Genomic DNA, 27,208 nt, shown 5'->3' with positions numbered 1-27,208 from the left:
AAATACCGATGTCTTTGTAGGTCACAGCGTTTCTATTCCACTGCTGTATTTTATTTTAGCTTCAAAACTTTTAATTAATAGACGGAGTCACATAAAACTCAAATGCTCGAACACACACTGCTAATCAACTCATTATAATGCAACTAATGCCTACATAAAATGGTACTTCAGAATCATTAAGCCACTCAAAAATACACATGCAGTCTAAAATCAAGGAAGGCGCACAAGGCAAAGCTGAATATTGATAACCCTTTACAAGATACATTTGGCAATTTGCAAGAGGTTCAAATAGGCTACTTAAGTAGGATAGTGACTGAGACTGCCTTAGTTCTATATTTGTTTATTATGTATTTACAACTAATATTTTTTTCTGTTGAATATAAATGATTTATGGGAGGTATTTATGAATTTAAAATGCGTATTTTTTGCTGATGATACTACTAGCACATGGTAGTGGGGAAAACTTCGATCAACTCCTGGATACTGCAGAGAAAGAATCTGATACTTTCAAGAACCAGTAAACTCTAATAGCGAATAGGGGTTTATATTGGAATTGATAATGTATCCAAAACTAAATTCTGAAGTGTGTTATTGGGTTGTAAACAAATAAGGAAACCTCACATAAAACACATGACAACAAAAAATTCTAAAAGAATCACATTATTACATACAGCCAAAGAACTTGGATTCTCTTCACACTGTGCACTGCTCACTCAGAGTTCGGTACAAGTTTGGAGAAATTCAAATAAAACACCACCAACTCTATGTATGCTAGTGCTATGATCAGACAGAAACATAATGGATGAATGAATGAATTAACCAGTCATGCAAAGAGTGCTTGACAGTGACTCCAATATTTGTCAATATCATCATGAAATCTCTTGTTTATTCAGTACATCTCCAATATAATTACAACCATAATTTTATTTACAGGAGCTTAACACAGCATTAAAACATTGCTCTATGCAATACTAACAGAAATGGTTTTCACTGCAAAGTTGTGTCAACACTTGGAAATTACATAAAACAACACCGCTGTCTAAAACTAGTACATCACTTTTAAATTACACACAGTAGAGCGAAAACAATAATTTATTCCTCATCCAAATTCTCAGATAGCACCGATTTTCCAGGGATAGATATCATGTCATCTCAGATAGAGTAGAAAGGAAGTAGAAGGAGGCTAATCAGAAGAAGCAGCAGGCTAGGGTGGCTTGCTACAGCATGGCTGCCTTCAGGTAATTGGCAGTCCACGTAGGGCTCTATGCATAAAGCATAAGCCATCACATGAGCAATGTAGCTCTGTTCCTGGACTCCATCAAAAAGATGTGACATGGGACCTTTGGCAAAAATCGCTACATCCTCTATGCCGTGGGTCTCTGAATCAAGAGGGACAGCAGTCTGCTGGATGTAGTTGTTGTCCGCTGAAGGGGAAACAAGAGAGAAGAGTATTAGCTGCATAGCTTTAGTTAGATCAGTGTTGACAAAAAAAAGCCAACAGTTGGCTTACTAAACTAAAACGCATTGTACTGATGCCATTAGCTGTATTAATAATAATAATGGATTGCATTTATATAGCGCTTTACAATTCCACTATTGTCTGTGAAGGTTCTCAGCCATCCAGGTCATTGTAGTCTAAGGTGCTTGGAAAGAAAAGCGTCTGGTCTTCTTTGACAATACAGCAGCAATACTGCTGTATTGTCCATTCAATGAAACTCCATTGCTGAACATTTGTGAGGTGACAGTGAAAAGCTAGATTGAGTGTTTTGTGGCAGTGCAGTTGGTTTACTGTTACACCACAAGATGGAGCTATTGCATTGATTTGGATTCCATAAAAAGATGCTCAGTATCACTTACTTGAAATTGATTCATTCACATCTGGGCGACTTCCATTGGCAATGTATCCTGGTCCATTCCCATACACAGCAGTGGTGAAGTGTTTGTTGTCAGTAGCCTTGGTATCAGCGATCCCTGTATATCACAAGGGCAAATTACCACTCAGAACATAAGATGAGGCTGACTTGTTAATGCTAAAGCTTCTTCCAAAAGTGTATTTTACCTAGAACAGGGTTTCCTCTGGGAGAATAACCTCCAAAAGCAAAAACATGAGAGTGGTCTGCAGTGACTATAGTCAGAGTGTCCAGGTCACTGACGAGGTCAGCCGTTCGCTCGATTGCTCGGTCAAACTGTACAGCTTCATGGAGTGCCTTTTTGGCCATTGTTGCATGGTGACCGTGGTCGATTCTCCCCCTTGAAGTTCAGAAGAAAGTCACTGACAAATAAGCATCTGTAGTAGTGCGTCTCTTGCAAAGTTTGAGATTGCAGTGAAAACGTAGGCGTCCCAAAGTACAGCCTTAATGCGACATAATACTACAACTGTGACCAGCACATCAAATATTAGTTTGGCCAATGGTATTGCAGCAAAAGTGAGTTCCAGTTATGAAAAATGGCATGAAATTAATAATAGGATTATCTGTGGAAACCAGTGTGTTAGTAACTGCTCCTTCATAGTGATATTAGACCACATTTCATTTGTTGGACACAGTGCCATGTGCAAAAGATGGAAATGGACAATGATGATGTCAATGTTGCATCATCGTAAACTTGTGTGGGGAAAGTGGTATTAATGCACACGCCCGAAGCAAGAGATGAATGAGAAAAAAAACCTGTCACTGGGAAGGGCTTCTAATATGAACCAGCCTTTTTTTCAAGTTTTAAAGAGAAGAAGAGCAGAACAGTTCATCAAACTAAAAATAAATACATAAGAATGAAACATCTGTAAAGAAACACAGACAATATTTTTTTCAGAATCTTCTATGTGCCAAAGAAGCAAATCTGTCATCAAAAGTAAAGGTGGACTTGGCAAATAAATAAATAAACGAACACTGGTTTCACTTCTGCCTGCAATCAAGATTAATCAGCACTCAGCCGACCCTCCACATATCTCTGCTGCAGGCTGATACTGATATTGATTTTGCCATTGTCACAATATGAGAATAACATGAAAATATGCCACAGTTTTTATTCTGTCTGTTGTTGCCAATCGGACATTCATATTAAAAGGTCAACCATGATTTGTTGTTTTGATTAATATTCCTGATTTCTTTCTTTGGTGAATATACTATACTTATCTTCCACAAAGAGGAAAAATCCTTTGGGGTTCTTGCTGAGGATCTTGATAGCTTTCTCTGTCATCTCTGTAAGGGATGGGTCCATGGAGGGGTCACGATCCAGCTCGTACCAGCAGTCTTTGGGCTCAAACAGACCTTAAAAGAAAGAATTTACAGGCTTCAGTTTTCCCCTGTTACATCTGCCATATTACATATAGTATATATAATCTTTATATGTAATAAATAAATAAATAAAATGGCACAAACTTGATAAATTGCTTAAAAATACTGACAAATGAGTTCAGCAGAATTTAGCAAAACATCACTGTTTAAAAATCTAAGGTTTTTTATTGGGTCTAGAGTACTCAAGGTCTTGTGTTTTTCTTCTCTGTATGACGCAGTTGTTGATGCACCTCAGAGTTCTTACCCATCAGGAAGTCTGTCGTTGCAGGATTGATAGCATCAAAGTCAGCCTTGTTCCAAACATATTTAGCATTCTGTAGGTGGGGAACAATGACAAACGTGGAAAATGTTTGTTTTTAAAAAAAAAAAGCTCAGTCATGAAAATCACGATACATGTTCAAACTAAAAACTGATGAGCACACTTGATGAAGGCACTGTTTACCGGTTTGTTCTTTAACCATTCATCGACCAGATTTTTTCTGTCCTTTCGGACTCCTGTCTTATTTAAATACTCTGGGTCTTCCACTGTTGTGGGAAACATATAGGTACGACCTCCACCGAGGATAACCTGCAGACAGAAATATATTCCCCTTTTGATTTTTGTACATGTAAAATACTTAAAAAAAAAACACATTTAGTGTATGAGGATTTATTCACCGAGTACTTCTGAGGTTTGGATTAGAAAGTGGTTTCTTAGGTTCTCTGTCATCCATGTTTTACATGTTTTACAAAACTGTCGAGGAATCTGCTTTTGGTAAAATTTAATGACTTATCTAAAAGACCTTATCTGGTTTATTCAGTCTAGAGGTACCTTGATTTTTTTTCTATTCGTCATTTGTTTGAGTGCACTGATCATTTGCCTGCTCGTTTTGATTAAGTCTTACATTTATCTCTGTGTTGTAAACCAGCTGGTAAGCAATGTCACGGCACTCATTCTTGACTGCCTCATCTGGGAGATCAGCATCAGAATACCAGTCCCGGCTGGCAACGTGAGCGTAGGCTGCAGCAGGAGAAGCATGTTGAACTCTGGTTGTGGTGACAATGCCAACTGATTTCCCTGAAACAAGGACCAGATTTTTCATAGCGTTAACATATTTGCTGAGTTATACTTGGAGAACTTGAACTGATTAGGCTCCTAGAAGTTAACAAATTTTGTTTGAAAATGCAGGACACATTTATTTTTTAGATTTAGATATATTTAGATATATACACTTGATGTGAGGTATGCTACAGAAAACGCGCCTGTTTAGATGTAAAGTTGAATAGTTGTCCAGTTAGTAATGCTGTACACTGAACAATAAATGTATATAGGTTATTTCTCTTGTACACGTTTGACTTTTAAGATTTTATTGCTTTGTAGCATCATTTTCATGTGCCTTAAAGTAGTCAAAGCTTTGTGGACATGGGTCTACCTGCAGCCTTGGCACGGTGAAGAACAGATATGACTTCATTCCCATGGGTAGCCTGGCAGTCGTACCTTGGAGTGGCAGCACTGACCCCCAGAGTGCCATAGTTGGCTTTCACACCACACTGGTACGCTGTTGCTGTGCCAGCACTGTCTGGCATCTGCTGATCCACGTTGTACGTCTGCAGGCATCCGAAGCAATCACACATATTGCACGTTAACCAATATTCAAGCTCACTGTCAAAGAAAATGCTGATTCTGTCACTGACATCAAGAAAATGAAAACACTGAACAATCATAAATTAAGTGTCCTAGATTTTTGCACAAAAATTACGTCACCTGTCCAGACTTAAAACACAGATAGAAAAAAAGCCTGTCTTTGTTAGGCTGGTAACACGTATCCTGCTAGTGAAAGGGCAAAACCTGAAACCTCGACCCTTACATTAAAGGCATGACTTTATTTGAAGGAATTTCACTGCAAATTAATAGCTGTTGTGAGTGATGACCTTTATCTATGAAATGTTTTTATCCTAATTAGAGTGACCACTTGCAGGATCATGTTACCTCCATCCGAATCATTGGATGATTTGATGAATATGGCAAATATGTATATTTTGTGCTACGGCCATAGACAGTATAAAACATGGAAATAGGACAAATGAAGCCAATGAAGTACCTTAACCTTGCATTCTATATGAAGGCCACCAGATGGCACTAGTTGCCATAGAGGTCTGTGGGAAAACAACTTTGACCTTTGTGAAGACCCTTCTGCTCAATTCATGGGCTCAGTCACTCATTTTGGCTCACATTGAACACAAACTTAAGTCTGCTTTTATAGTTGATCTTTTGAAACAGTGGTGTTCCACCCTTCCAGCACATACTTGCAGAATCAACGCCAAGTGACACTGAAGCTGTTGATGTAATCTTGCTCTCTGGTTGTTTTTTTTATCAGTAAGATTTAGTACCATAAAAGTATGTGCGATACAGTTAAGGATGCAAGTCTACTGAGTGTGTTGCTCATAGTGTTCTGACCTTAGAAAGGGCCAGGTGGGGGAAAGAATCCATAGCTAGACTGGACTCCTCCCCACTTACTCCCTCCAACTGGCCTTTGAGGATCCGGGCAGCAGTCACTGTTGGTATACCCATACCTGGAAGTAGGAGGAATCACACCTGAGTAGATAACATCAGCCAAGAGAGTACACTGTGCTCTTTGAACTCATTAGGTCCAGCTAATAAAACAGCTAGTGAAACTTGGTAAAGGACATTCTGGTCATCAGATATAAACCTTAAACTCTTCTAATGTGTCATGTGACCAATAGGTCATTAACTAAAAGAACTTTCCTATGTATTCTCACGAACACGTCATTTATTGAGCTGTTACATATTACTTATCAATCATAAATATTGATAAAACTTTAAATGTGCTGAAGACAGCATCAGTGATGGCAAAGGTCGAAGCTCATAAAATCATAATCAAGATATAAATTTGTCATTTGTAAAGAGAAGCTGGTAAACAGTGATGTTGGGTCAGAGATTAAATAGCAGCAAATGTATGCTTTCATGTAAGGCTATATTTCCACAATGGAATAAAGAAATTAGTTTCTCTTGTTTTACAATAGCGGAAATAATTTCTCCTGCTTTTGGTTTTGGTTAAATGGAATTAATGAAGCAAACTGAAGTAACCTGTTATTAATTTCTGTTGAACATCCCATGGTAGATGACTTCAAACTGTTTCTGATTTACCCTTTTTTGGTATTAGCCCGATTAAAGATACAAGAGCAAATATTGAAACTCCACATGCACTGTGGGCTTTGCAGAGCCTCACTTCACTTTGTTATGCCTGGCTTTCCGAGCAGATGATCATGTGTCAGTGTTCATCTCCTACCATGATTTTTGTGGTACCAAAATCTGCGGCTTTAAAAGACCTTATTATGCTTTGGTGAGTTACACCACAGTGATGGAGAGACTCAAAATGAACTAAGGTACAAGAGGAAATACTTGATAGTTTAAAGAAACTTCTTAAATGGTAGGAAAATTTCTTTCTTAGACTTACCATCTCCCAGGAAGAGGATGCCATTCTTGGCTTGGTGTGAATTACGTGGTTTATTTAGGGCTGCGTGAATAGCATTCCTTCCTTTATTGTTCCAGTAGAACGGTTCGAGCTCATCCTCTATAAGCGAGACAAAATAAACGTGAAGGTGGTTAGAGCCATTCAAATGTGTTTCTATGTTTTTTTAATGAATAAACTGCATAATAGTCAGTTTTTGCAACACCGAATGTGCATTGCATGTCTGTTACTGTCTTTCCTTTAAGCTTGAAATTGTGTTGCAAACTGAAAGTAATATTCTTAGTTTCTGAAGAAGCTCTCATGAAAAAAATGTAGCAAATTCTTACTGTTAGCACACGAAGTCCACTGCACCGAAATGGAAATCAGTAATCCAATAAAAAATAGATAATGTCTGTTGGCCATGGCTATGTGAATGCAGAGAGAGAACAAGAGTACGTTTTCCTCACTCTGAAGCACCTTTATATATTCAGCCAAGGAGCAAAGGGCACACGAAGGAACTTGCAATTGAGGGAAAAGGTTTTATCCAATCTCTCACACACATGCACACGGGAGAAGAGGCAGTAAACTACGCAATGTCAGTACAAAATAGTTAAGAGGATCTAAATTTGCTTTGTAGAATTAATCATTAATGGACCACGGTGAAATTAAAACCGTAGCTCACACGATAATGCTAAAGCAAAAGTGTTCTTTCCAGAATGTGAAACAGAAAGGAGTTTCCTAAAATTGTTGCTGTTAGCTTTATACCTAATAGTTAATGTGATCCCTTCTATCAGTATCATTACCCAGATTAAGTACTTTTGTGCATCATACATAGATAATGACTCAGCCAGCTAGCTAGATGCTTATAGATAAAGATTGATCCCACAAGGGAGATCAGTGTGCCACAGCAGCAGGATAAACAAATAAAAATTGGACCAAATTTTTTAGTTTTTTATTTTAGTTTTGGATTTAAATGTACATTTGCACAATGACTGAAACTTGCACCACTGAAGGAACTATGGGCTGTGAGGTGAGTTCCTTGATCCCACAGAAACGTGCAGATTGGAGATTTACTTATCTGGATGATAGAGCTAAGATGTGTTTAGTAGTTTGCCAGCCTGAGTACAGACAACTGCAATAAAAAGCACTATCTGATAAATGTTTACCAGCAATAGCTTTAATCACTCTTGTATATAGCTACCATAAATCAGTGTGATATGCATAAAATTTACTGATTTGTTTTTGTTTTTCACTCTTCCTCACTTTTACATTGCAGTGTTAAAAATCTGTTTACTGTACTTCTAGACCAGCGGTCCCCAAGCTTTTTTGCGCCACGGACCGGTTTATGCCCGACAATACTTTCATGGACCGGCCTTTAAGGTGTCGCGGATAAATACAACAAAATAAAACTAGTACTGGTACCGAAAAAAAGAAAATTTATTCATAACACACTGAAAAGACCAAGGAAGACCAAGGAAAACCAAGTAAACGATAAAAACGATAACAAAATAACGCTGAAAACCGATAAAAACCCTGAAAACCATACATTTCACACCTGAGCCTCAACTCTCACGGCACCAAACGACTCACGGACCGGTACCGGTCCGAGGCCCGGGGGTTGGGGACCGCTGCTTTATGGTCAAGTGGTCCAATTTTCACAAATTGTTGAAAGTTGTTTATTTTAATTTGTGGTACAATTAACTGAGCCATGAGTGTGTGTGTGTGTGTGTGTGTGTGTGTGTACAGGTGGCTTTGACCGCACATCTGTGTGACGTTTTCAGAAAGTGGTTTAAAAATGTTCATTCTTTTATATCCACTGGCTTTGGTGGTTTGGACCAGGTTTATTGCAGAAAACAGTTTTATTAAAACAGGAAGATTTTGAAAGATTCAGTGGAATACACTTTTACAATGTCAAAATTTCATTCCTTACAGGGAAATACATGTAAGTGAGCCTGATAATTGTATTATTATTTATTTTAGTTGATCATTATTTCACAGACTCTGTTGGAGGGCTAAACAGGAGTTTCAGTTTCCACATTCAAAATGTTAGCATCAGTATCTAAATGTTTTCTTAAATGTTGGGGCAACAATGTAATACACTTACTTCGGAACACAGCCAATCCAGAAAATGTAAAAACACATATGCTTTTTCTTGGCAATCTTTATTAAATGAAATGACCCATAAAGTTGGGCATTACCCAAAATATTTTCTATCAAATGGAGAACGATTTTACAAAGAAAGCCAGATGTTCTATGCCTACACATCTGTAGGAAAAGAAATAGTATGAAAATACATTTTCAACTTGCTTATAAAATACATTCGTTTACACTCCAATAGATTATGGTATCAAGTGACAGGCAATTTAACAGAGAAACATAAAAGGTTAGGAACTATTAAGGTCAAGACACATAATGAAGGGCTGATATTTTAACACAGTCTTTCTGATTTCTTCTCAGGTCTGATAACGCCGGTACTCGCCATGACGGCTCATAATTCAGGATTACATCATAGTATTTTATTTCACCTGAACAGTGATGATCATGTTACAGCTCTGTGCCCTGCATACGTGGCCAATAGATAAAAAATGAGCTCAAATCTGTTTGTTTCAGTTTATGCTGTCCAAAGCTTTAGATTACACTGAATGTATTTAACTGGAGAAAAAACATAATGGGCAAAACTCACACTTAATAATGAAAAAAGTTAGTGCATGTTAGACGTCACATATGTACATATAGGCTGTAATTGCCTTTAATAAAATACAACAAGTTTTGATGGCTCTGCAGTGGAAACACACGGACGGCTGTTTACATATGAATTATGGTTAATTTGCATATGTAGTAGCTTGAGGTTCCTGCATAGCTGTTGGTATGCACCTGAATAGAGTTAGCACATGCAAGTTAAGCCTACGTTTGCATGTAAATATGGACGTACAGAGAATCTCTTTTTCTCTTAAGAAATACAGTACTTTAATCCCTGGATTCTAAGTTGACAGCCTGTGCACATACAGTGCACATGCATACCCTGCGAGTGCTTAGTGCATATTGCTACATTTATACAAAGTAACACATGTGCCGGATTGGGTGGGGTCATCTGAACAACAAGAGAACACAGAGAAGGAAAAACAAGAGGCTGGAAGGTGTGTTCACAGAGCCAGAGGAGGAATGAGTGTGACGGTGAGTGTGAGGAGGACAGTTTGTGTAAGGCTCCAAACAGGCAGCGTAGGCCATGACATGTGCCACATAATTCTGCTCCTTTACACCGTGGAACAGGTGAGCCATTGGTCCTTTGGCATAGATGGCCACATCCTCCCCACCATGTGTCTCAGCATCCAGTGGCACAGCAGCCTGCTGCATGTACTCCTCATCATCTAAACAAAAAAAAATGTGCAGCCAGTCACCAAACAACCTTTCAGGCTAAGTAGATGTATTTATACAGCGTTTCCATTAATTCACCGTGATGACCTTATACACTCTGCCTTACTTAAAAATTCATAAACTGTCATTGGGATAAGAGACATACATTAGATTGCACTATTACCACACTTTCCTCATGTGTCCTGTGGCACAACTGTGTTTTCAAATCCTCTGTAATTTATTTAATCAAACTTAATAATATCATTTTCACAAACCAGAATGAAATCTAAATCCCTTTGATTCAGCGACTAACACCAAGCAAAGCGTGTAAAAATACCCAGAGTGGATGTATTTGGAAAATGACTGCAGTCTTTGGTTTGCTCTGGTTAAAGGGGCCTTTTAAGCATTGTGCAAAGGTTGAACCTTTATTCTCTTTTATCTCTACATCTCACAAAAACCTTTTGGCCTCATACGCTTACATTAATCATATAGATGTTGACTTGCAGGGGATAGGTGCCAGGTGGGCTGAGTGTACACTGATTCCCAGAACAAGTATATTAAAAAGAGAAGGCATTTTTTTCACTTTACACACACTTGTGCAATGACAAAAACACACAGTGTAGGACAAGGAACATTGCTGTTAACCTTCCAAAGTACAGGAGACCTGTGCAAAGAACTAAACAGAAGACAGAACCATGAATCCGTAAATAAAATGACCAGCATAATTTATCTCTGCTCTCTAGAGAAACATGCACAAGCCAACCATAACCGCATTGCTTCAAGGTGTCTGTGTACACATCAGCACAGACGAGTGCCACAGCTGAAAGATATTACTTACAGTAATCCACCAAAGTGATGTTCTCTCTAGTTCCATTTATATGGACGTAACCCGGGCCATTGGCATACAGGATGCTAGTGAAAGGCATTTGGTCGTCAGCTTTCTTTGGGGCTAATCCTGAATAATAAAAATAAAAAGAATGTAGGTAAGGAAGAGGCTAGTTCCAAGGCTAGTTCTTCACAAATGGTCCGTCTGCACCCTTTTTTTGTTTTACCCCTTTTCTCCCTCCTCGTACTTTTAATTTCACACATCAGAGCACAATTTTCATGCTAGTTTGAACCCACAATGCCTTCACGTGCTTTGAGTCATACCAAAGATGGGGTTTCCTCGAGCCGTGTTGCCACCAAAGGTGAAGACATGAGAGTGGTCAGCAGTGACCACAGTCAGCGTGTCTGATTCCCTGGTGAGCTGTGCAGCACGATGAATGGCACGGTCAAACATCACAGCTTCTGTCAGTGCCAGTTTGGCAATGCCGTCGTGGTGACCGTGATCGATTCTCCCTCGTAACAGATAACAGAAAAGAGATTTAGACATTTAATATTTATTTCACTGTCTTGCAACTTAAGGAATTAAACCTCATTAAACCGGATTCACAAGCTAAATAATGAAATGAGTGTGCTTGCTGAGATTTTATATTACAAAATTGTTTTATTGCACTCATCTTCCACAAACAGGAAATATCCTTTTGGATTTTTCTTCAGTATTTGAATAGCCTTTTCTGTCATCTCCACAATGGATGGATCACGCGTGCTATTCCGGAAAACCTCAAATCTCATGTCTTTGGGTTCAAACAGACCTAGAAGCACGAACAAACAAGAAGAAAATGTTCATGTTGGACCAAAATGAATAAAAAATATGCAGCAGCACACAGCAATGTTGCGGTTAATCCAAACTGTCAGTTAGAGCAAAAAAAACAAAACAAAAAAAATGGAAACTGAAAGTCAATTTCAAAATATGTTAGAGTTGAACAGCTAAAACCTTCTGACCCTGTCTGTAGAGTTAAAGTCAGCACTGCAATCTCAGATCATTAATATGAAAATCTATCTAAAAATTGGTACATTTGCTCATTTAAGTTATATATAAGGCAGTTAAGAGTTTTAAAGAAATTATTGCTAGCTGCTAGTCAAGCCTTCTCTGTGATGGCTTGTTTTAAAAGTAAGAACACCTTTAAATGCAGCAGATCTAATTTTCTAAATTTATCATACAAGTGGGTAATATGCATAACATTGATAACAAGATGATAACACCTCTGAGCTATTGGCGGCTGCATTGCTGTCATGCACACCATAACAGCAAGGACTACACCCTTGAGTTTTTATCACTAAAGCAGTAAGTGATGATACCAGTCAACATCACAAGTATTTACATGGCTATAAAGATTAAAGTTGGGTTAAGTGGACTCCTCTTCTTTCTAAGGCATTTATTTATATGACAAAAATTTTTTCCCTACCTTTCTACCAATGTTAATATATTTAATATACTGCAGTAAGTCTGTATCTGCTCATTAGCAGACCCAATATTAGTTACCCACCCATGAGTCGGTCAGTATTTTTGACATTTATCTCATCAAACTCCTTCCTGTGCCAAACATAGCGTGATTTCTTGTTCTGAAACACAAACCAGAGGAAACGTGAATCTGTGAGCTGTCGTGGGGCAAATGAGGAAATATTCGCACAATAATAGTCAATAATCCTACTGGTTTAGCCTTCAGCCACACATCAATGAGGTTCCTCTTGTCTTTGCGGTCCCCCTTGCGGGAGTTGGAGGTAGGGTACTCTGGGTCTGCGGTGCCTTTTGGAGTCATGTACATCCTGCCTCCACCGAGAATCACCTTTAAAAAACAACAACAAGCAGAACTGCAGAGATGTTTGGCTTTTCCAACTTTCCTCATATTTCTGACCTTAAAGTTATTGTTAATTATAATCTGACAGGATAATTGAAATAAAACGATATAGTCATGAACTCTGGAAATCACAATGGAAAATAACTGGGAACACAGAGTGCTCATTTGTATATGGCAATTAAAGATAGGCCAACAAGATCAATTCCATTATTTATTTATTTATTTATTGCAATTTTATAGAAGGTGGTGCAGCAAAACAGGGTTCTAACAGGGTTTTGCCTTTGCCAAGGTGTAACTGGCTGATCGAGCTTACAATCTTTGCTTTAAAGTATTTGTGTACTGTTCTCATCAAGTAGAGTCATATGAAATTACACACACACACACACACACCCTGACCTCCACTTCTGAGTTGCCTACAGATAAGTATTGACTGTGCCTGAACGGACGTACAGAACTCAAAAGAATGAAGTTTGGTCCTCTGTAGAGGGCTTCCCGCTGGGCGGTGCCTCACAGCCCTCTGCCTCTGGGAGTGACCCTTTCAACAAAGGAGGCAAGAGGTGGCCAGGAGGCCTGTTTAATAGGTGGGTGCAGCCTGATCTATCTAGTAAAAGTCTAGACAGACCAGACAAGCACACCCTCTTTCAATTCTAAGATTTTAAATGTCAGGGCATAATAAAATAATTATCTGGTCCCTACCAATTTATATAAAAGTATTTAAATAAACCCTATTATATAATAGCTGCACTGACAATTGATGTTATATCTTATTTGTTGATTGAAAAGAGCCAAACAATTTTTCTTTCTTACATCAATGTCAACATTGGTGACTAGCTGGGTGGCAATGTCGACGCAACCATGTTCGCGAGCACTGAAAGGCAGATCTGCATCACTGTACCAGCTGCGGCTGACAGAGTGGGCGTAGGCGGCTGCTGGGGAAGCGTGCTGGACACGGGTGGTGGTCACTATTCCTACTGATTTACCTGAAAAACAATAGAAAACTGCAAATGAAAAATGGATAGAATACATCCAGCGTGGAGGAGTTTACACTACCGGTCAAAGGTTTTAAAACACCCTAATTCTTCCAGTTATTGCTCTTTAAGTTGTTCAAGTCCAATAAATAATTTTAAATGGTACAAAAGTAAGTAGTGAATTGCCAGATGTAAAAAAAAGAAAAGAAAAGGAAAAAAAGGTGAGATTACCCAAAACCAAAAGTAATGTACTTTTCAGAATTATACAAAATGTTTTGTTTTCATGGAACACAAAATGGGTTAACAATTTAAAGCTGTTCGGCAGCAGTGGAGGTTGATGAAGCCTTAGAAGCTGGCGCTACTAATTCCTACAGGTGTTCCAACTTTTCTGGATTACTTACAACCCCATCTGTCTGCATAAAAGCAGTGTTGGAACACACTGTGGTACCATACCCTCGTGAGCATCAGTTGAACAGTATTGATATTGATATTGATATACCTTTATTAGTCCCACAAGGGGAATTGTACTACAGAAAGTAAAGTGTTGCTACAAAATGGCAAGAAATAGGCTATTAATAATGGAAGAGAGACAGACCATCATAACACTTCAAATTTATTTTCCCATACCACTTGGAGCCGCACTAAAAGGACTAAAGAGCCACATGCGGCTCCGGAGCCGCAGGTTGCCGACCCCTGAGCTAGACTATGTGTAATTCAGAAGACCTCTATGAAGAAAACATTAGTGGTCTGTGTTACCTCAGCCATATTTGGTTTACCAGGGCCTTACCCTGCAGCCAAGGGTGCATTAAATGATTTGGTATATCGACACATGATGCAAATAAACATATATGTAACAAAAATATAGCAAACTCAATCTAATGTTGTAACACGATGGAAACAACAATGCAAATTCACTTGAAACATGCACATGCCTTGACAGACAACCCTGCACAAATTGCATGTCATAAAGTGACCACAGGCACAAAGGTCAAGGCAGATCAGCGTGGGTGGTTGTCCTAACTGCATATATATTTTTTGAACGTTGAACCGTAATTGGCAAGCAACACTGAAGTAGCTTGTCAGATTATTGCTTTATTCCACATATTTTATTTTAAAGCATTGCATATCTTAAGATAAGAAAACAAACTGGTTGACCTGTCCTTTACACAGCACACTCATTACTTGACCAAGCAATCAACTGTCTTTACCTTGCGCTTTAGCGCGCCGCAGAACTGAGTAGACCTCATTACCAAAGGTGGTGTTACACTCGTAGGCCACCGCTTTAGCGCTGAGTCCTACTGTCTTTCCATTGGCCTTCACACCGCAGTGGTAGGCTGTAGCAGTGCTGGCACTGTCTGCTACCTGCTTGTCCACACTGTAGGTCTACAGAGTAGAACAAAAACAGCATTAAAAACAGGACAGCATCAAACACAGATGGACCATGTCATTATTTTTAAAAGTGAAATCTGCACATGCACATTTGGGGAGCTGAGATATTTTATGCATTCACTGCATATTGAAAGTAGCATTTTTGCTTCTCCCCTGAGAAAAATTGCTTGAATGTGCTTCATGTTCTAATGTGTTAAGTTGAAATGACTGTCACTTAAGTTGCAAAAGTTTCTGGGGATGATCTAAAAGATGGAGCCAGCTAGAATGTGTTATATGAGATATGTTCTCTTTTTGATTATAGGTTGGGATATCAGAGGCACCAAAGACACTAAACACTGATTCCTTCTTTCAACCACACAGTGATTTAGGGATTATGTTCAATCCAGGATGATGAGTTTAAATCTGTGTTCACATTTTCTACCACAGTGTCAGCATTTTCACTTCAGCTATTGATTGTATTAGGATTTCTTTTTTCACATGAGAGTTTGAGTGGCATGTGTCGTGTTAAGGGAACGAAGCATGCGAATAAAAAGACACGTTCAAGCCCCTGATCAGCCTTCCTTATAAAGGGGTATTTACCTGCAGTGCATCTGTCTTTGTCTCTATGATAGTTCTACTTCATGTCTCTCTGTACTGATTTACCAGGCGACTGTATTTCTACCATAAACACACACTCAAACACACACGCACATTTTACAAGAATGTGAGTGGGAGTGGGGAAAAACTCAAAGGCCACAGAGAAAAGGTACGTTTCTGTGAGCTGTTGCTAACCTGGAATGTGTTTTGAAGTTTGTGTGAAAATCCCCCCCTTCTTTGTCACTTTCTTCACCAGGAGGAACACCTTTTTTAGGATAATGTAACAGTAAAATGCAATAATTTTCAAACACAGTAAGAAATGTTTTACTGCAGGTTTGAAAATACAGAGCTATTCACTGGTTAATATGTATTCCAACCTTCCAAGGAATTACATAAAAGCATTTTTCCTAGCAACCAACTGACCAACTCTAGAGAAAAAAAGGTACATAAAAAGAGCATTAGATGTAATGTGAGTGGATACAGTTCAGTACAGGCCACAGGAGAACAAGAGCACACATTGGAAAAGTTACTCTACTTCTCATGAGTGGAAAAAGCAACTTAGAAGAACTATTAATAAAATACGAAATGTAAAATACATTTGAAGTGCAGCTGAGGTTATAGGATGACACTTTACTGGCTATTTTGAATTTCTTTCTACACATGAATAATTAATTGATGAATAATAACTGATGACCTGCAGGTCAGCAGTGCTGTTTTGTCACCTTAGAGAGGGCCACGTATGGAAAGGTGTCCATGGCTAGTATCGTCTCTTCTCCAGATCCACCATCCATCTGACCTCGCAGGATTCGAGCTGCTGACACTGTGGATACGCCCATTCCTGCGAGACAGTGATTGACGACCAAAGGTCACTGACGTGGTCAGTCTACATTATACACATACACTGGACATTTTATAAGGTCCACCTTGATAGTACGGGGCTCGATTCCCCCTGTTATTTCTTGAGAAATGCCTTAATTGTTCATAGTACACATTCAAAAGGTGATGGATACATTTATACATTTCACTAAGACTTTGATTCTTAGCCACCAATGTTTAAATAACAAAATGCCGAGAGGAGACTAACAAAGAGTTTTGCATGCAACACAAGAAAGCTCTAAAGCAGTGATACCTGTTCCTCATATGTGTACTTATTCGTTGTTGTGGTACTTTACTGTCCTAATGAAAAAGAGCTCAAAAGAGCCCATTTTAAGATACATTTTTTGCCATCCTGTATCTCATTTGGCATATTCTCTTAATATCTTAAAGCTTTTTCCAGGGGTAAGAATGTTTATGTTAGATTATGTTTGAAATCAGGTTGTAATCTTGAAGTCAATCTCATAGCTTTGGTTTTAGAGTAATGTACAACAATTATAATGTCATTTAAACTTCCAAACTGCCCTTTTCTACACAAAACCATTAAGGGTTACAGTGAAATTTAAGTTTTCCTTTTGTTTCATTGCACACTAACCATGAAAAGGACCCCTTAGTAAGCAGAGGTTTCAGTTCATTTTTATCTATACGTCACCAAATTACAACAACAATCACCTGGAAGTGAGAATGTTAAGTCACAAAAAGGGTATTACAGAAAGTAATGTTGCAGTTTAGAATAAATCAAATGACTCAATTAACATTTTTGGTTCCCTTTCAGTTAATTCACTCGGTACAACACATAAGTATGGGATATCATGCCCTCATGTGTCCTGGCTGAAGAAACCTTTATTCACGCCTTTAAGGCAGATGACGTGTGATGACACGCGCATGGCCCTCACCTCACCTCACCTCGCTGAGAACACCTCTGCCGAATTGAACTTAGCTTAACTGCCCCTGTTGGTGTTAGCCTCCACCGTGCAGTTGGTGTGTAGGCTGCCCGCGGAGCGCTAATTTCAAGTTTTTTCCCATGCAGCGTTTTGCTTTGCGTTTTGGAATGGACTCCAAACCGAAGCGAGCAAAGCAGAAATCTTCTGTTCGCCCCTGTCCTCAGGGATGCGGTTTCTCTTTGCACGACAGCGACCAGCACGATGCCTGCCCGGTCTGCCTGGGGATCGTCAACGCTAGGAGAGCGTTGACGGAGCCCGAAGCCTGTGTGTTTTGTCGCCAGCACCGGCGCTCGACCCTGGAAAGACGGGTGACGTTTGTGGAAAAAGTGCTGGGACGCTTGGCTGTCGCACGGCATGACCCTCTCCTTTACGAGTCTGGAGCCCCGACTTCATCCGAGTCCGAAGACGAGGATTTTCCAGTCGATGTCCCCGTAATTAGCTGGGCTGACCACATGGAATATGTTGACGGGTTAGCCGATGACGAGCCGGAACCATGCAGAAGTGCTGATGGGCTTCAGCCTGGGTTGAAGCCCGCCAGCGCTCCCTAGGAAGACAATGACATGCTGGACATCGGCCTGGACATCCATGGTTTGTCGGAGGATGAGCAAGAGAGCTCATTGTCAGCCCAATGTGCCGCCGCTGCTGCGCCGGTCGGCCACAATGACACCTCTCTTTTCTCCCTGTTTCGCCGTGCTGCTGAGAAGCTACAGGTGGACTGGCCCTCTCCTCCTGCCTTCCCATGTTCCCAGACTTTCTCTGCGAGCTAACAGCATCATGGGACAAACCTCTCTGTCTACCCCTGTTGGTGTTAGACAGGGGTAGACAGTCTAACACTGTGCCCGGCTATGGACAGTACAAGGAATTGGACGGCGCCGAGTGGGCTGGCTTAGCTAACCCACCCCCTATGGAGCTGTCTCTGGCTGCTTATCTGGCCCCGTCCCATAACCATGGTGTCGGCGGCCCCGCAACTCTGCCGTCCAAGAACTGCAGATTCTCTGCTTCGCAGCTGGAGAAGATTTATTGGGCTCAGGCCGGCACTGCTCGCGGCATGAGCTCCGTCACCATGCTCCAGACGTACCAGGCGATGTACCTGGCGGAGCTCGGATCGCTGGATCCTGATGACAGCCTGCTTGTACTGCTTCTTAATGGGGTCAGAGTCGCCACAGATTACATCCTCCGTGCGTCTCGCTGTGCAGTGCTCTCCCTGGGCAGAGGGATGGCTTCGACAGTAGTGGCGCAGAGGCACCTGTGGCTGACCCTCTCTGACGTCCCGGATAGGGACAGAGCTGTATATCTGGACGCACCAGTGTCTGCGGCTGGATTATTCGGATATTCACTTGAAGCCATTCAGGCTAGATTCGATCTGAGGAAGAAGCAGATGGAAGCTCTGCGCGACATCATCCCCAGACGTCACCCGAAGCCCAAGCCCGCCGCTAGCACTCACAGGCCCGCCGCTCCTCTGACGACTGGCAAGAGGCCGGCGCCCACTGCTGAAGTGGGTGTTCCGCCAGCGACAGCACATCCTCCGGCCCGAGCTCCACGCAAAGGCCCACCCTCGGGCCCCCGGCGGGACCCGACGCCCAGGAGGAAGAAGCCTCAGCCCTCCTAGCTGTGGTGGTCCAGCAGCAGGGAGACGCTGTTTTTACCCCTCTGTTGCCGCACAAGAGGTGCTGCTTAAGTTCTGTTCAGGTGTTCAGCCCCAGAAGGCACTGCACTTTCCTAACACTGTCTCCCAACCATAAAACCCCTGCACACAAAATGCCTCAGGTAACTCCCTGTTCAGGTGTGTTAAATGTTCAGGTGACCACATCGAGCGTTCCCGCTGTTTTTCATTGTTGTGCCCCAGAAAAGGTGCCTCCAACAAAATGTATGAATGTACTTGTTTCCATGTTACAATCAATAAAGAGTGTTGTTTATTCTCAAACAATCACAAATGCTCATCCTGCAGGCAGAATGAGCCAGGTCAGGCAGGTGATGCAGTCCCCTGCAAACTCACTGGGGGGCAACAACGCCCCACCGACGGTGCTGCAGGTCAGCCGGCTAGCTGCTCACTTCCCTCAGTGGCGCGCTTGCGCCCCCTCTCCGTGAGTGCTGCGAACCGTTGCCATGGTTGCAGTTCCGGATCAAGCCGCCTCGTTTCCAAAGAGTCGTAAACACGACTGTCAACACCGAGGCGGCTATGATACTCAGAGAGGAAATAAAGGCGCTATTGCAGAAAAGAGCAATACGAGTGGTCCCCGCTTCGGAGACAAACAAAGGTTGGTACAACGGTTATTTTGTTGTTCCGAAAAAAGGGGGAGGGCTTTGTCCCATCCTCAACCTGCGAGTCTTGAACACGTATCTACGAACGTACAGGTTCAAGATGCTAACACTCAGACAGCTCTTGAATGCAGTCGGCCCCGGAGATTGGTTTGCAACAATCGATCTAATAGATGCTTATTTTCATGTGGCTATACACCTGAAAAACAGGCAGTTCCTGAGGTTTGCATTCGAGGGCGTAGCCTACGAATACTTAGTGCTGCCGTTCGGTCTGTCGCTCGCTCCTCGCACCTTTACGAAATGTGCCGAGGCAGCGCTAGCGCCCCTCAGAGAGAGAGGCATTAGCATCTTAGCCTACCTAGATGACTGGGCTCTCGTAGCTTGCTCCAGAGAGCAGGCGGAGACACAGCTGTCGCTGGTTCTGTCACACATTCAGACACTGGGGTTCTCTGTGAACTTTCAAAAGAGCTCGCTAATCCCGAGTCAGCAGATCACTTTTCTCGGTTTGGAAATATGCTCGCTTTCCAGCCGCACATGTTTGTCGGAGCACAGAGTGGCCGCGTTTCATCGCTGGCGGTAACCGCGTCTTGCATGCTAGCTCTCCGTCCTTGGAGGGAGCCCAGGCTGCTGCATCAGGGCTCTCGGATTGGGAGGGTGTTGTTTCGCAAGGTGGTGTCCACAGATGCTTCCCTAAGAGGGTGGGGAGCGCTGTGCGAGGGTGCATCAGTGAGAGGGATCTGGTCTGCAGCCCAGCGTGAGCTGCACATCAACCACTTAGAGCTGTTAGCAGTGTTCTTAGCTCTAAAGCATTTCCGTCCAGTCCTGGAAGGCCAGCATGTCTTAGTCAGGACGGACAATTCAACAGTGGTGTCTTACATAAACAGGCAGGGAGGAACACGCTCTCTTCCCCTGTTGAAGCTGTCTCGCTCTCTGCTGTTATGGTACAGTGTTTTCTGTCTCTAAGAGCAACCCATGTCCCAGGCCACCTGAACCTGGGGCCGGACCTTCTCTCCAGGGGGGGTCTTCTGGTGAGAGAATGGAGGTTACACCCTTTAGTAGTGGCTCAGATTTGGGATCTATTTGGCAAGGCGAAAATAGATCTTTTTGCTTCCAGGGTAAATACTCACTGCTCCCTGTTCTTCTCCATAATCAACCACGATGCACCCTTGGGCTTGGACGCGCTAGCGCACCAATGGCCAGACGTACTCCTGTATGCATGGGTTTTCTCTGATAGTAAAGATGTCGTGTCCAAGAATCCAAGAATCATTCAGGATTAACACAAAAAAACTGTTTTGATAGCAGAAACAGTCTGTCTTCTAGTTCTCAGAGGTTACCGTTAGTTTTTCAAACACATTCGTTTTCATTTCTGTCTACGTGGCTTTTATGGATAAAGTGATTTTCAATAGTACAAGCAACTTTTTGTTGCTCTCCAGTATAAATGCAGAAACTTGTAGGCTTTATTTAAACTGTCACAATTTACCAAGCAATGTCAAAAACAGGGTTGACCCATGACGCATGCATATCTGAACACTCCTGAAGAAGTCCGAAGCATTGCATCTCCTTAACTAAACAATCAATTTGTTGCCTGTTCTAGCTATGGTGCCTGCAATTTTTCCTTTGCTGCTGTAAGCCCTTTACCATTGTATTTATAAACACTACTGTGGTGCATTTAAGTTTCCCTTAAAAGTCACACTCATAAAATTAAGAACAGGCTTAGGGCAAAGATTGGCAGGAGAGATGTGTAAAGAAAACTCAGCTCACCGACCACCCAGAAATGCGACTTGATGGGTATGATTTAAAGCAGATATTGTTTGTCTTTAACACAAAAAACATTCTCACATCTTTGTGGCTTTAATCAGCTTCTCTTACCAAAACTTTTAATCCCTCACCAGTCATAAAAGTAACAATTAATGGCAGAACAATTTCCAGCCAAATCTAATGCAGATGGAAATTATTCTCAAATGTCAATAGCTGTCTGTAGATGTTGCAGTGTCAGACTACAGCGCTAAAGAAGGACACTTTGTTATCTCAAGAGTGGATCTTTAAGGTGGCGCCCCCACTGCAAAGTTATCTTAGAGTATCAACTAATGAAGTAGCGTAGCTAAAAGACAACTGCTAACAAGAAAAACCTGTGTGTAAAACAATCCACTCTAAAAGACACAAATGGCTCTGTAAGAGCTGTGCGAAAGAAAAAAATTCACACTTTTGTTTGACATTTTTATCCGATTTATTTAGTTTTCTTAAGATGAAACTACATTAATCTCAGCTGAAGCAGTGCTATGCTGCTATGTCAATAATGGCAATTCCATTTGAAGTTGGAAAGTGGAATTTCCAAGTTCCCAGTCACAATCTTCGACTGGAATGCTCCCTCAAATCAGAATTTCAACTGAGAAAGTCAGGACGGCACGACTAACCCTGATTTAACGATCCAAGATGGCGGATGTGCATGGGAACATTAGTAAAACTGTAAAACTTGTGATCTGTAGGATCACTGCTGTGTATTTGTAACTCACTACAAAAACCGCATGCATACACGAATGTGCTGGGGCAGTGTGTTTCAGGGCAAAAAACAAGTACACACAGTAAACAAATCTTGTGTTTACACACAGTAAACAAATCTTGTGTTTACAAACAGTAAACAAATCTTGTGTTTACAAACAGTAAACAAATCCTGTTTTTCCTCGCTTTTCCGAAATTACTATTGGAACGCAGCTCCCAGCTCTGACATCCGTCTTCAGAGGTAAATGCAGTACAGTATAAGCCTCTTACACAGTTTTGTATCATTGTATCTGGGTTCTGGTACTTAAACTGTGTGACAACAGTGGCAAGAAAATATCCCCACACCATTATTCCATCACCAGTGTCTTGAACTGTTGATACAAAGCAGAATGGATTCATGCTTTCATGTTGTTTATGCCAAATTCTGACCTATCGTCTGAATGTTGCAGCAGAAATCGAAACTCATCAGACCAGGCAGCACATTTCCAACCTTGGGTTCTCAAAAATAGCATGTAAAGACTGTAGCCTCAGTTTCCAGCTGGCAGCTGACTGGAGTGGCACCTGGTGACACCGTGGCTGAGTGGGTCACACACCAGATACATGAATGGCTCTACCTTGCTAAGGAACAAAGCAAATATGTATTTTCCTAGACTTTCTTACTGGAACATCTCAACTCAGGAGTGGGAGTCACTCTAAGCCCACCATCGTGGGCGATCGTGGCTCAAGAGTTGGGAGTTCGCCTTGTAATCGGAAGGTTGCCGGTTCGAGCCCCGGCTCGGACTCGTTGTGTTCTTGGGCAAGACACTTCACCTACCGCCTACTGGTGTTGGCCAGAAGGGCCGATGGCGCGATATGGCAGCCTCGCTTCTGTCAGTCTGCCCCAGGGCAGCTGTGGCTACAACTGTAGCTTGCCTCCACCAGTGTGTGAATGTGAGAGTGAATGGGTGGATGACTGGACGTGTAAAGCGCTTTGGGGTCCCTAGGCGGGACTAGTAAAAGCGCTATATAAATACAGGCCATTTACCATTTACCATCAAATGTCCAGGGTAAATGGAACACAGAATAATCCTAATAAATACATTTCTGAATCATTGTTTCTGGGTTTGAATACTCTAACTGTGTGACAATGCTGCCATTATAAGGTCAATATAGAAATTATAACATTGCTAATTGTTGCACTATTAAAAAAAACAAAACAAAACAACAACAACAGCATCGCTGATGTCTGACTGCCAATACAGACCTCTACTATTGTATCCTATCCCTGAAAAGGCAAAGGTGCTAAACTGTGACACATGTGTGCCTGGTCACAGTGGACTGGAAAGAATCTTTTTTCTGCCAAACCAACTACCAGCTGTTCTCAGGATGTGGATCTCAGTGATTTTGTTCTTTTCCTTAAAATAAAATCTGAGTTACTGACACAATGGAAGATTCATAAAAATACAGTTTTAAAAGTGGCTCAGTGCTTTAAAAGATTTTCATTGCCTCCTGTACACTGATCACACATCAACATTAAAACCACTAACAGGTCATCCCCATCCCCACCTGCAGTTCGTCGGTCTTTGACCAACGTGACCAGCCCAACAATCTAACAACCATTGACATCAGAAAGAAAAAGTTCAGGAACAGCTCGTGGAGCACAGCAAAGAGCCAAAGGCTTCCAACCTCCCGTGATCCAAAACCTAACGGAGCATCTCTGGGGCAGACCAGAGCAAGCCTGGTTATCAGAAGCCTCACCTTTCAACCCACAGGAATGAAAGGATCTGCTGCCAACACCTCGCTGCAAGACAACACAGCCTCCGACCTGTCAGCGCAGGTAGTGTTAAAAAAAATGAAAATCAGCCATTTAAAGTTTAAATGTCTATCACAATGCTACACCAACATATGTCTGTACAAGTAATGTTTTCCACCTATTTGTTCTATATTTCGCCCATAAAGTTCCAAAGCACTGCGGTCAAGCTTAATTTTCCCAAATATTTGAACCATATTTGTTGGTAATTGCTGAATGATATTTGATCCTTCTGTTTAGTCTTGGCAAAAAAAACCAAAACAACCCAAAACCTCACATTGCTTGCCCACTTTGAAAACAGTTTTATAATTATTTAGAAATACTGTTGGATCATCCACTTTGCTATGTTTGTCAGTGAAGTTGAAAGTAATGTATTTTCTACTGAATCTTTAGCCACAGCTGTGCCAGCACTGAATGCTGGTTAAAATGGATTTCTCATGAGCTTACCGTCACCCAGGAACAGGATGATGTTCTTGGCCTGGTGCTCCCGAGGACGTAATCTGAGCGCAGCATCCAGTGTCGCCCTTGCTTGTGCATCCCAATATGCCGGCTCTTTCTCAATCTCATACAGGGCTGCTCCATAGAAACATGCATGGAGAAAGAATGAATGAGATGTAGGTGCAGCCTTGGATATGAGTAGATCTCAGAGATTTACAGGTAAAGAAGCAGGCATGCGTGTGGGGCTGACTGTTTAGGGTTTGTGCGTGGGGGGGTTTCCATGTGCAGAACTTCATAAGAATTCATGTGAGTGTGTGAGCACACATTTTTCTCTCTTTAAGGTTAATGCCCTGACATATGCACATGTACTTTACCTTTATTCAGACAAGAAAAACAGGTTTCTTAAAAGGTGTCAAAGTGATAAAAACAGCCTTGAAGGCACTTTGATATCTATCCATTCATGCTCACGGAGAAGCTCTAGGGGGGAAAACAAAGCTAAAAAAGAAAATTCCTTTGGCCACACACCAAAACAAGGAAAGACAAACAGTCCATCCCAAAGTTTACATAAACAAGTAGACACGGACAAAAATACACTGACACCAGCTTATGTTCATCTTCAGCCACTGGCACCCACACACCTGCATTTTCAAAAGCAGTCTGTCTTTACTCACATACCCAGTCCCAGTTTGAGGTTACCTGCTCGAGTCTGTGTGTCCATTTTCCTCCCCACAAAGTGCTACTAATATCCCAACCTCAGGCAGCAATAATAACTCTGACGTCTCCTCACCTTGGCTGTCCATAGCGGCCCGGCTGGCAGCCATCAGGATGGGGCCCAGTAGGATAACCAGGAGACTGGGGACCCTGTAATGTGGTGTCAGCATCTCTGTTCCACACGACCTGGAAACTGGAGAAATTGACACAGCCGGCTTTCAGTGCAGACGTAAAGGCAGAGGAGGCACAGGCAGAGAGTGTGGCTGCCGAGACCTCCGGCCCTGCCTTTATAAAGCCCCGCTGGGTGTGTGTAGTAAGGAAGGGCCCAAGCCAGCTCATAGGCTTAGAGCCACAAAAGAGGGAAGAGTGAGTGTGAGAGAAGGAGGAAGAGCAAGGGAGAGAGACAGAAAAAGAGGACCACACAGGAGCTGCGCAGCATCATAGAATAATTCTTGAAATTGCACAAACCCCATTTTTTATTTTTTATTTTTTTATGATTTTAAATGTTACACCTTTTTTCCCTCCCTTCTGCAGTACCTTTCCCTGACTCCCCTGTTTTGTGTGTGATTGTGATAGAGATCTCAATTATTCTTTGATGTGGTATGTGCCTTCTGGATCTTTTTAAGCTGCAGTCCCTTTAACAGAAGGGAAAAAAAAAACCCAAAAAACTATCAATTTATGCTGGCATCCATCATTTTACAAATCATAACTGTGTCTCTTTCAATTTCATCCCCCCACCAATCTCTTGGACAAACACTCAAAATAGAATGAAAGGGAACAAAGTCCAGCTTAGTCTTGAGAACATCATAATTGAGTCTTGATGTGCTCTGTTTTTTATGTCAGGAAAACGGTCACATTTCCATTTCCCTCCGCTAAATTTTTGCATTTAAAAGACCCCAATATTTTCCCTCTCTGGCTAAGTCAACTTGGCCCGTTTTTCTGCGGCAAATGAAGCAGGGTTAGCATTTTTCTTCTGTGAGGTAGTGGAGCCCGCCTGCAGAATGAAAATGTCTCCTCTCTTCTATGCAAACACAACAGTTAATGTGTGAAATGAGGTGAGCTGGGCCAACTTTGTTCCGCACGGCCAGAAGCATCAAATTCCCGGTGAACAGCTCCCGCCTTCTTCAACGCAGTGTTGTTACAATTCTTCTCGAAGATCACTGCTTTCTGCCAACCGCTCATGCGTTGCCAACATTGGTTTGCAGTTAGTCACATGTGTCTAATCAAGACTGCAATAAAATCATAAAAGCAATCTGGGTAGAGAGGCCTCACATGATGTAGCCCACACCACATGAACTGGAAATACCAGTGGCATGTGCAAGAGCAGGAAAACTTGTGTGAGCATGTCTGAGTATTCATTTGTTATGGGTTTGCCCCAGAGAGAAAGTCTAGCTTGGGAAAGTCAAATTAGTGTAAACACCTGGTAGCTTCTTAGGACTCAGCATGGATCATCCATGTATCAAGTGGTACTTTAGCCTCCTTGGGAAACAGAGAAAAGCACAACAAAAACAACTCACTTCTGCAAGAGAACAATTTCTTTGACATGCAACCTTGTGATCCATCTTATTTCAGTGTTGCATGGAGTACATCTGGACTATTCGCTACCTTTAAGGGTAGGAAGTTTGACATGTTTCATTTAACCCAAGTAAAATAGTCACAGGAACTTAACTTGGCTTCTGCTGAAGAGTGAGTGTACACGTAAGTGATATTTATAGTATAGCAGATGGTGACTTGTGCACACATTGAGATCATGTATCAGCGGAAACTGTGCAGCAGGGTGGCCTTCCTCCATTGCGTGGTCTGTTTAAACAGACCTTCTATCCTTTCTGTACAAGGAAAACAAATCTCCACAAATCTAAAAAGAATCCATCTTCTGAATAATAATTTCTGTTTGTCGCTGAAACGGTAGTATTGTTTATTTTGAATTTATATCGACTATGAAGAGTTAACATATCTTTCTAATGGTGAATATATCTTAATTT

At 41.5% G+C, this 27,208-nt stretch overlaps 2 protein-coding genes across 3 annotated transcripts; both read right to left on the bottom strand.

Moving 5' to 3' along the window:
- Positions 1–132: 132 nt before the first annotated feature.
- LOC146502474 (intestinal-type alkaline phosphatase-like) lies at positions 133–7,601 on the bottom strand. The gene is made up of 11 exons (XM_085132765.1): positions 7,093–7,601; positions 6,752–6,868; positions 5,731–5,846; positions 4,706–4,880; positions 4,178–4,350; positions 3,736–3,861; positions 3,538–3,607; positions 3,128–3,266; positions 2,060–2,250; positions 1,858–1,971; positions 133–1,424 (listed from the first exon to the last, which is right to left on the bottom strand). Exons 1-11 carry the CDS (start codon positions 7,166–7,168, stop codon positions 1,153–1,155), a joined length of 1,569 nt encoding a protein of 522 aa, XP_084988891.1. The 5' UTR covers positions 7,169–7,601; the 3' UTR covers positions 133–1,152.
- Positions 7,602–7,774: 173 nt separating this feature from the next.
- Positions 7,775–26,405, bottom strand: alpi.1 (alkaline phosphatase, intestinal, tandem duplicate 1). Of its 2 annotated transcripts, none has more exons than XM_085132763.1 (11): positions 25,303–26,405; positions 24,525–24,653; positions 16,436–16,551; positions 14,957–15,131; positions 13,588–13,760; positions 12,634–12,768; positions 12,469–12,544; positions 11,599–11,733; positions 11,249–11,440; positions 10,938–11,054; positions 7,775–10,113 (listed from the first exon to the last, which is right to left on the bottom strand). In XM_085132763.1, the coding sequence occupies exons 1-11, from the start codon at positions 25,394–25,396 to the stop codon at positions 9,833–9,835; spliced, it is 1,623 nt and encodes a 540-aa protein (XP_084988889.1). In that variant the 5' UTR covers positions 25,397–26,405; the 3' UTR covers positions 7,775–9,832. The 2 variants fall into 2 exon arrangements, with proteins under 2 accessions (XP_084988889.1, XP_084988890.1); XM_085132764.1 differs by having other exon boundaries at positions 7,779–10,113; positions 24,525–24,650; positions 25,303–26,346.
- Positions 26,406–27,208: the final 803 nt, after the last annotated feature.

This window comes from Neolamprologus multifasciatus, chromosome 15 (genome assembly GCF_963576455.1).
Source record: "Neolamprologus multifasciatus chromosome 15, fNeoMul1.2, whole genome shotgun sequence".
Taxonomy (NCBI): Eukaryota; Metazoa; Chordata; class Actinopteri; order Cichliformes; family Cichlidae; genus Neolamprologus; species Neolamprologus multifasciatus.
Note: the sequence above shows the minus strand (reverse complement) of the source record. Positions and strands in the feature narration are given on the sequence as shown.

Bases quoted from the DNA above. Each gene is read 5' to 3' on its own strand.
- LOC146502474 (XM_085132765.1), bottom strand. From the start codon at position 7,168: ATGGCCAACAGACATTATCTATTTTTTATTGGATTACTGATTTCCATT. The intron at 2,251-3,127 runs GTATAGTATATT...CTGAACTTCAAG, and splicing joins TTCCTCTTTGTGGAAGATAA to GGGGAGAATCGACCACGGTC. The intron at 1,425-1,857 runs GTAAGTGATACT...TTTCCCCTTCAG, and splicing joins TGTGAATGAATCAATTTCAA to CGGACAACAACTACATCCAG.
- alpi.1 (XM_085132763.1), bottom strand. From the start codon at position 25,396: ATGCTGACACCACATTACAGGGTCCCCAGTCTCCTGGTTATCCTACTG. The intron at 11,734-12,468 runs GTGGGTAACTAA...TCGTGCTTCTAG, and splicing joins AAATACTGACCGACTCATGG to GTCTGTTTGAACCCAAAGAC. The intron at 11,055-11,248 runs GTATGACTCAAA...TTTATTATTCAG, and splicing joins TCGAGGAAACCCCATCTTTG to GATTAGCCCCAAAGAAAGCT.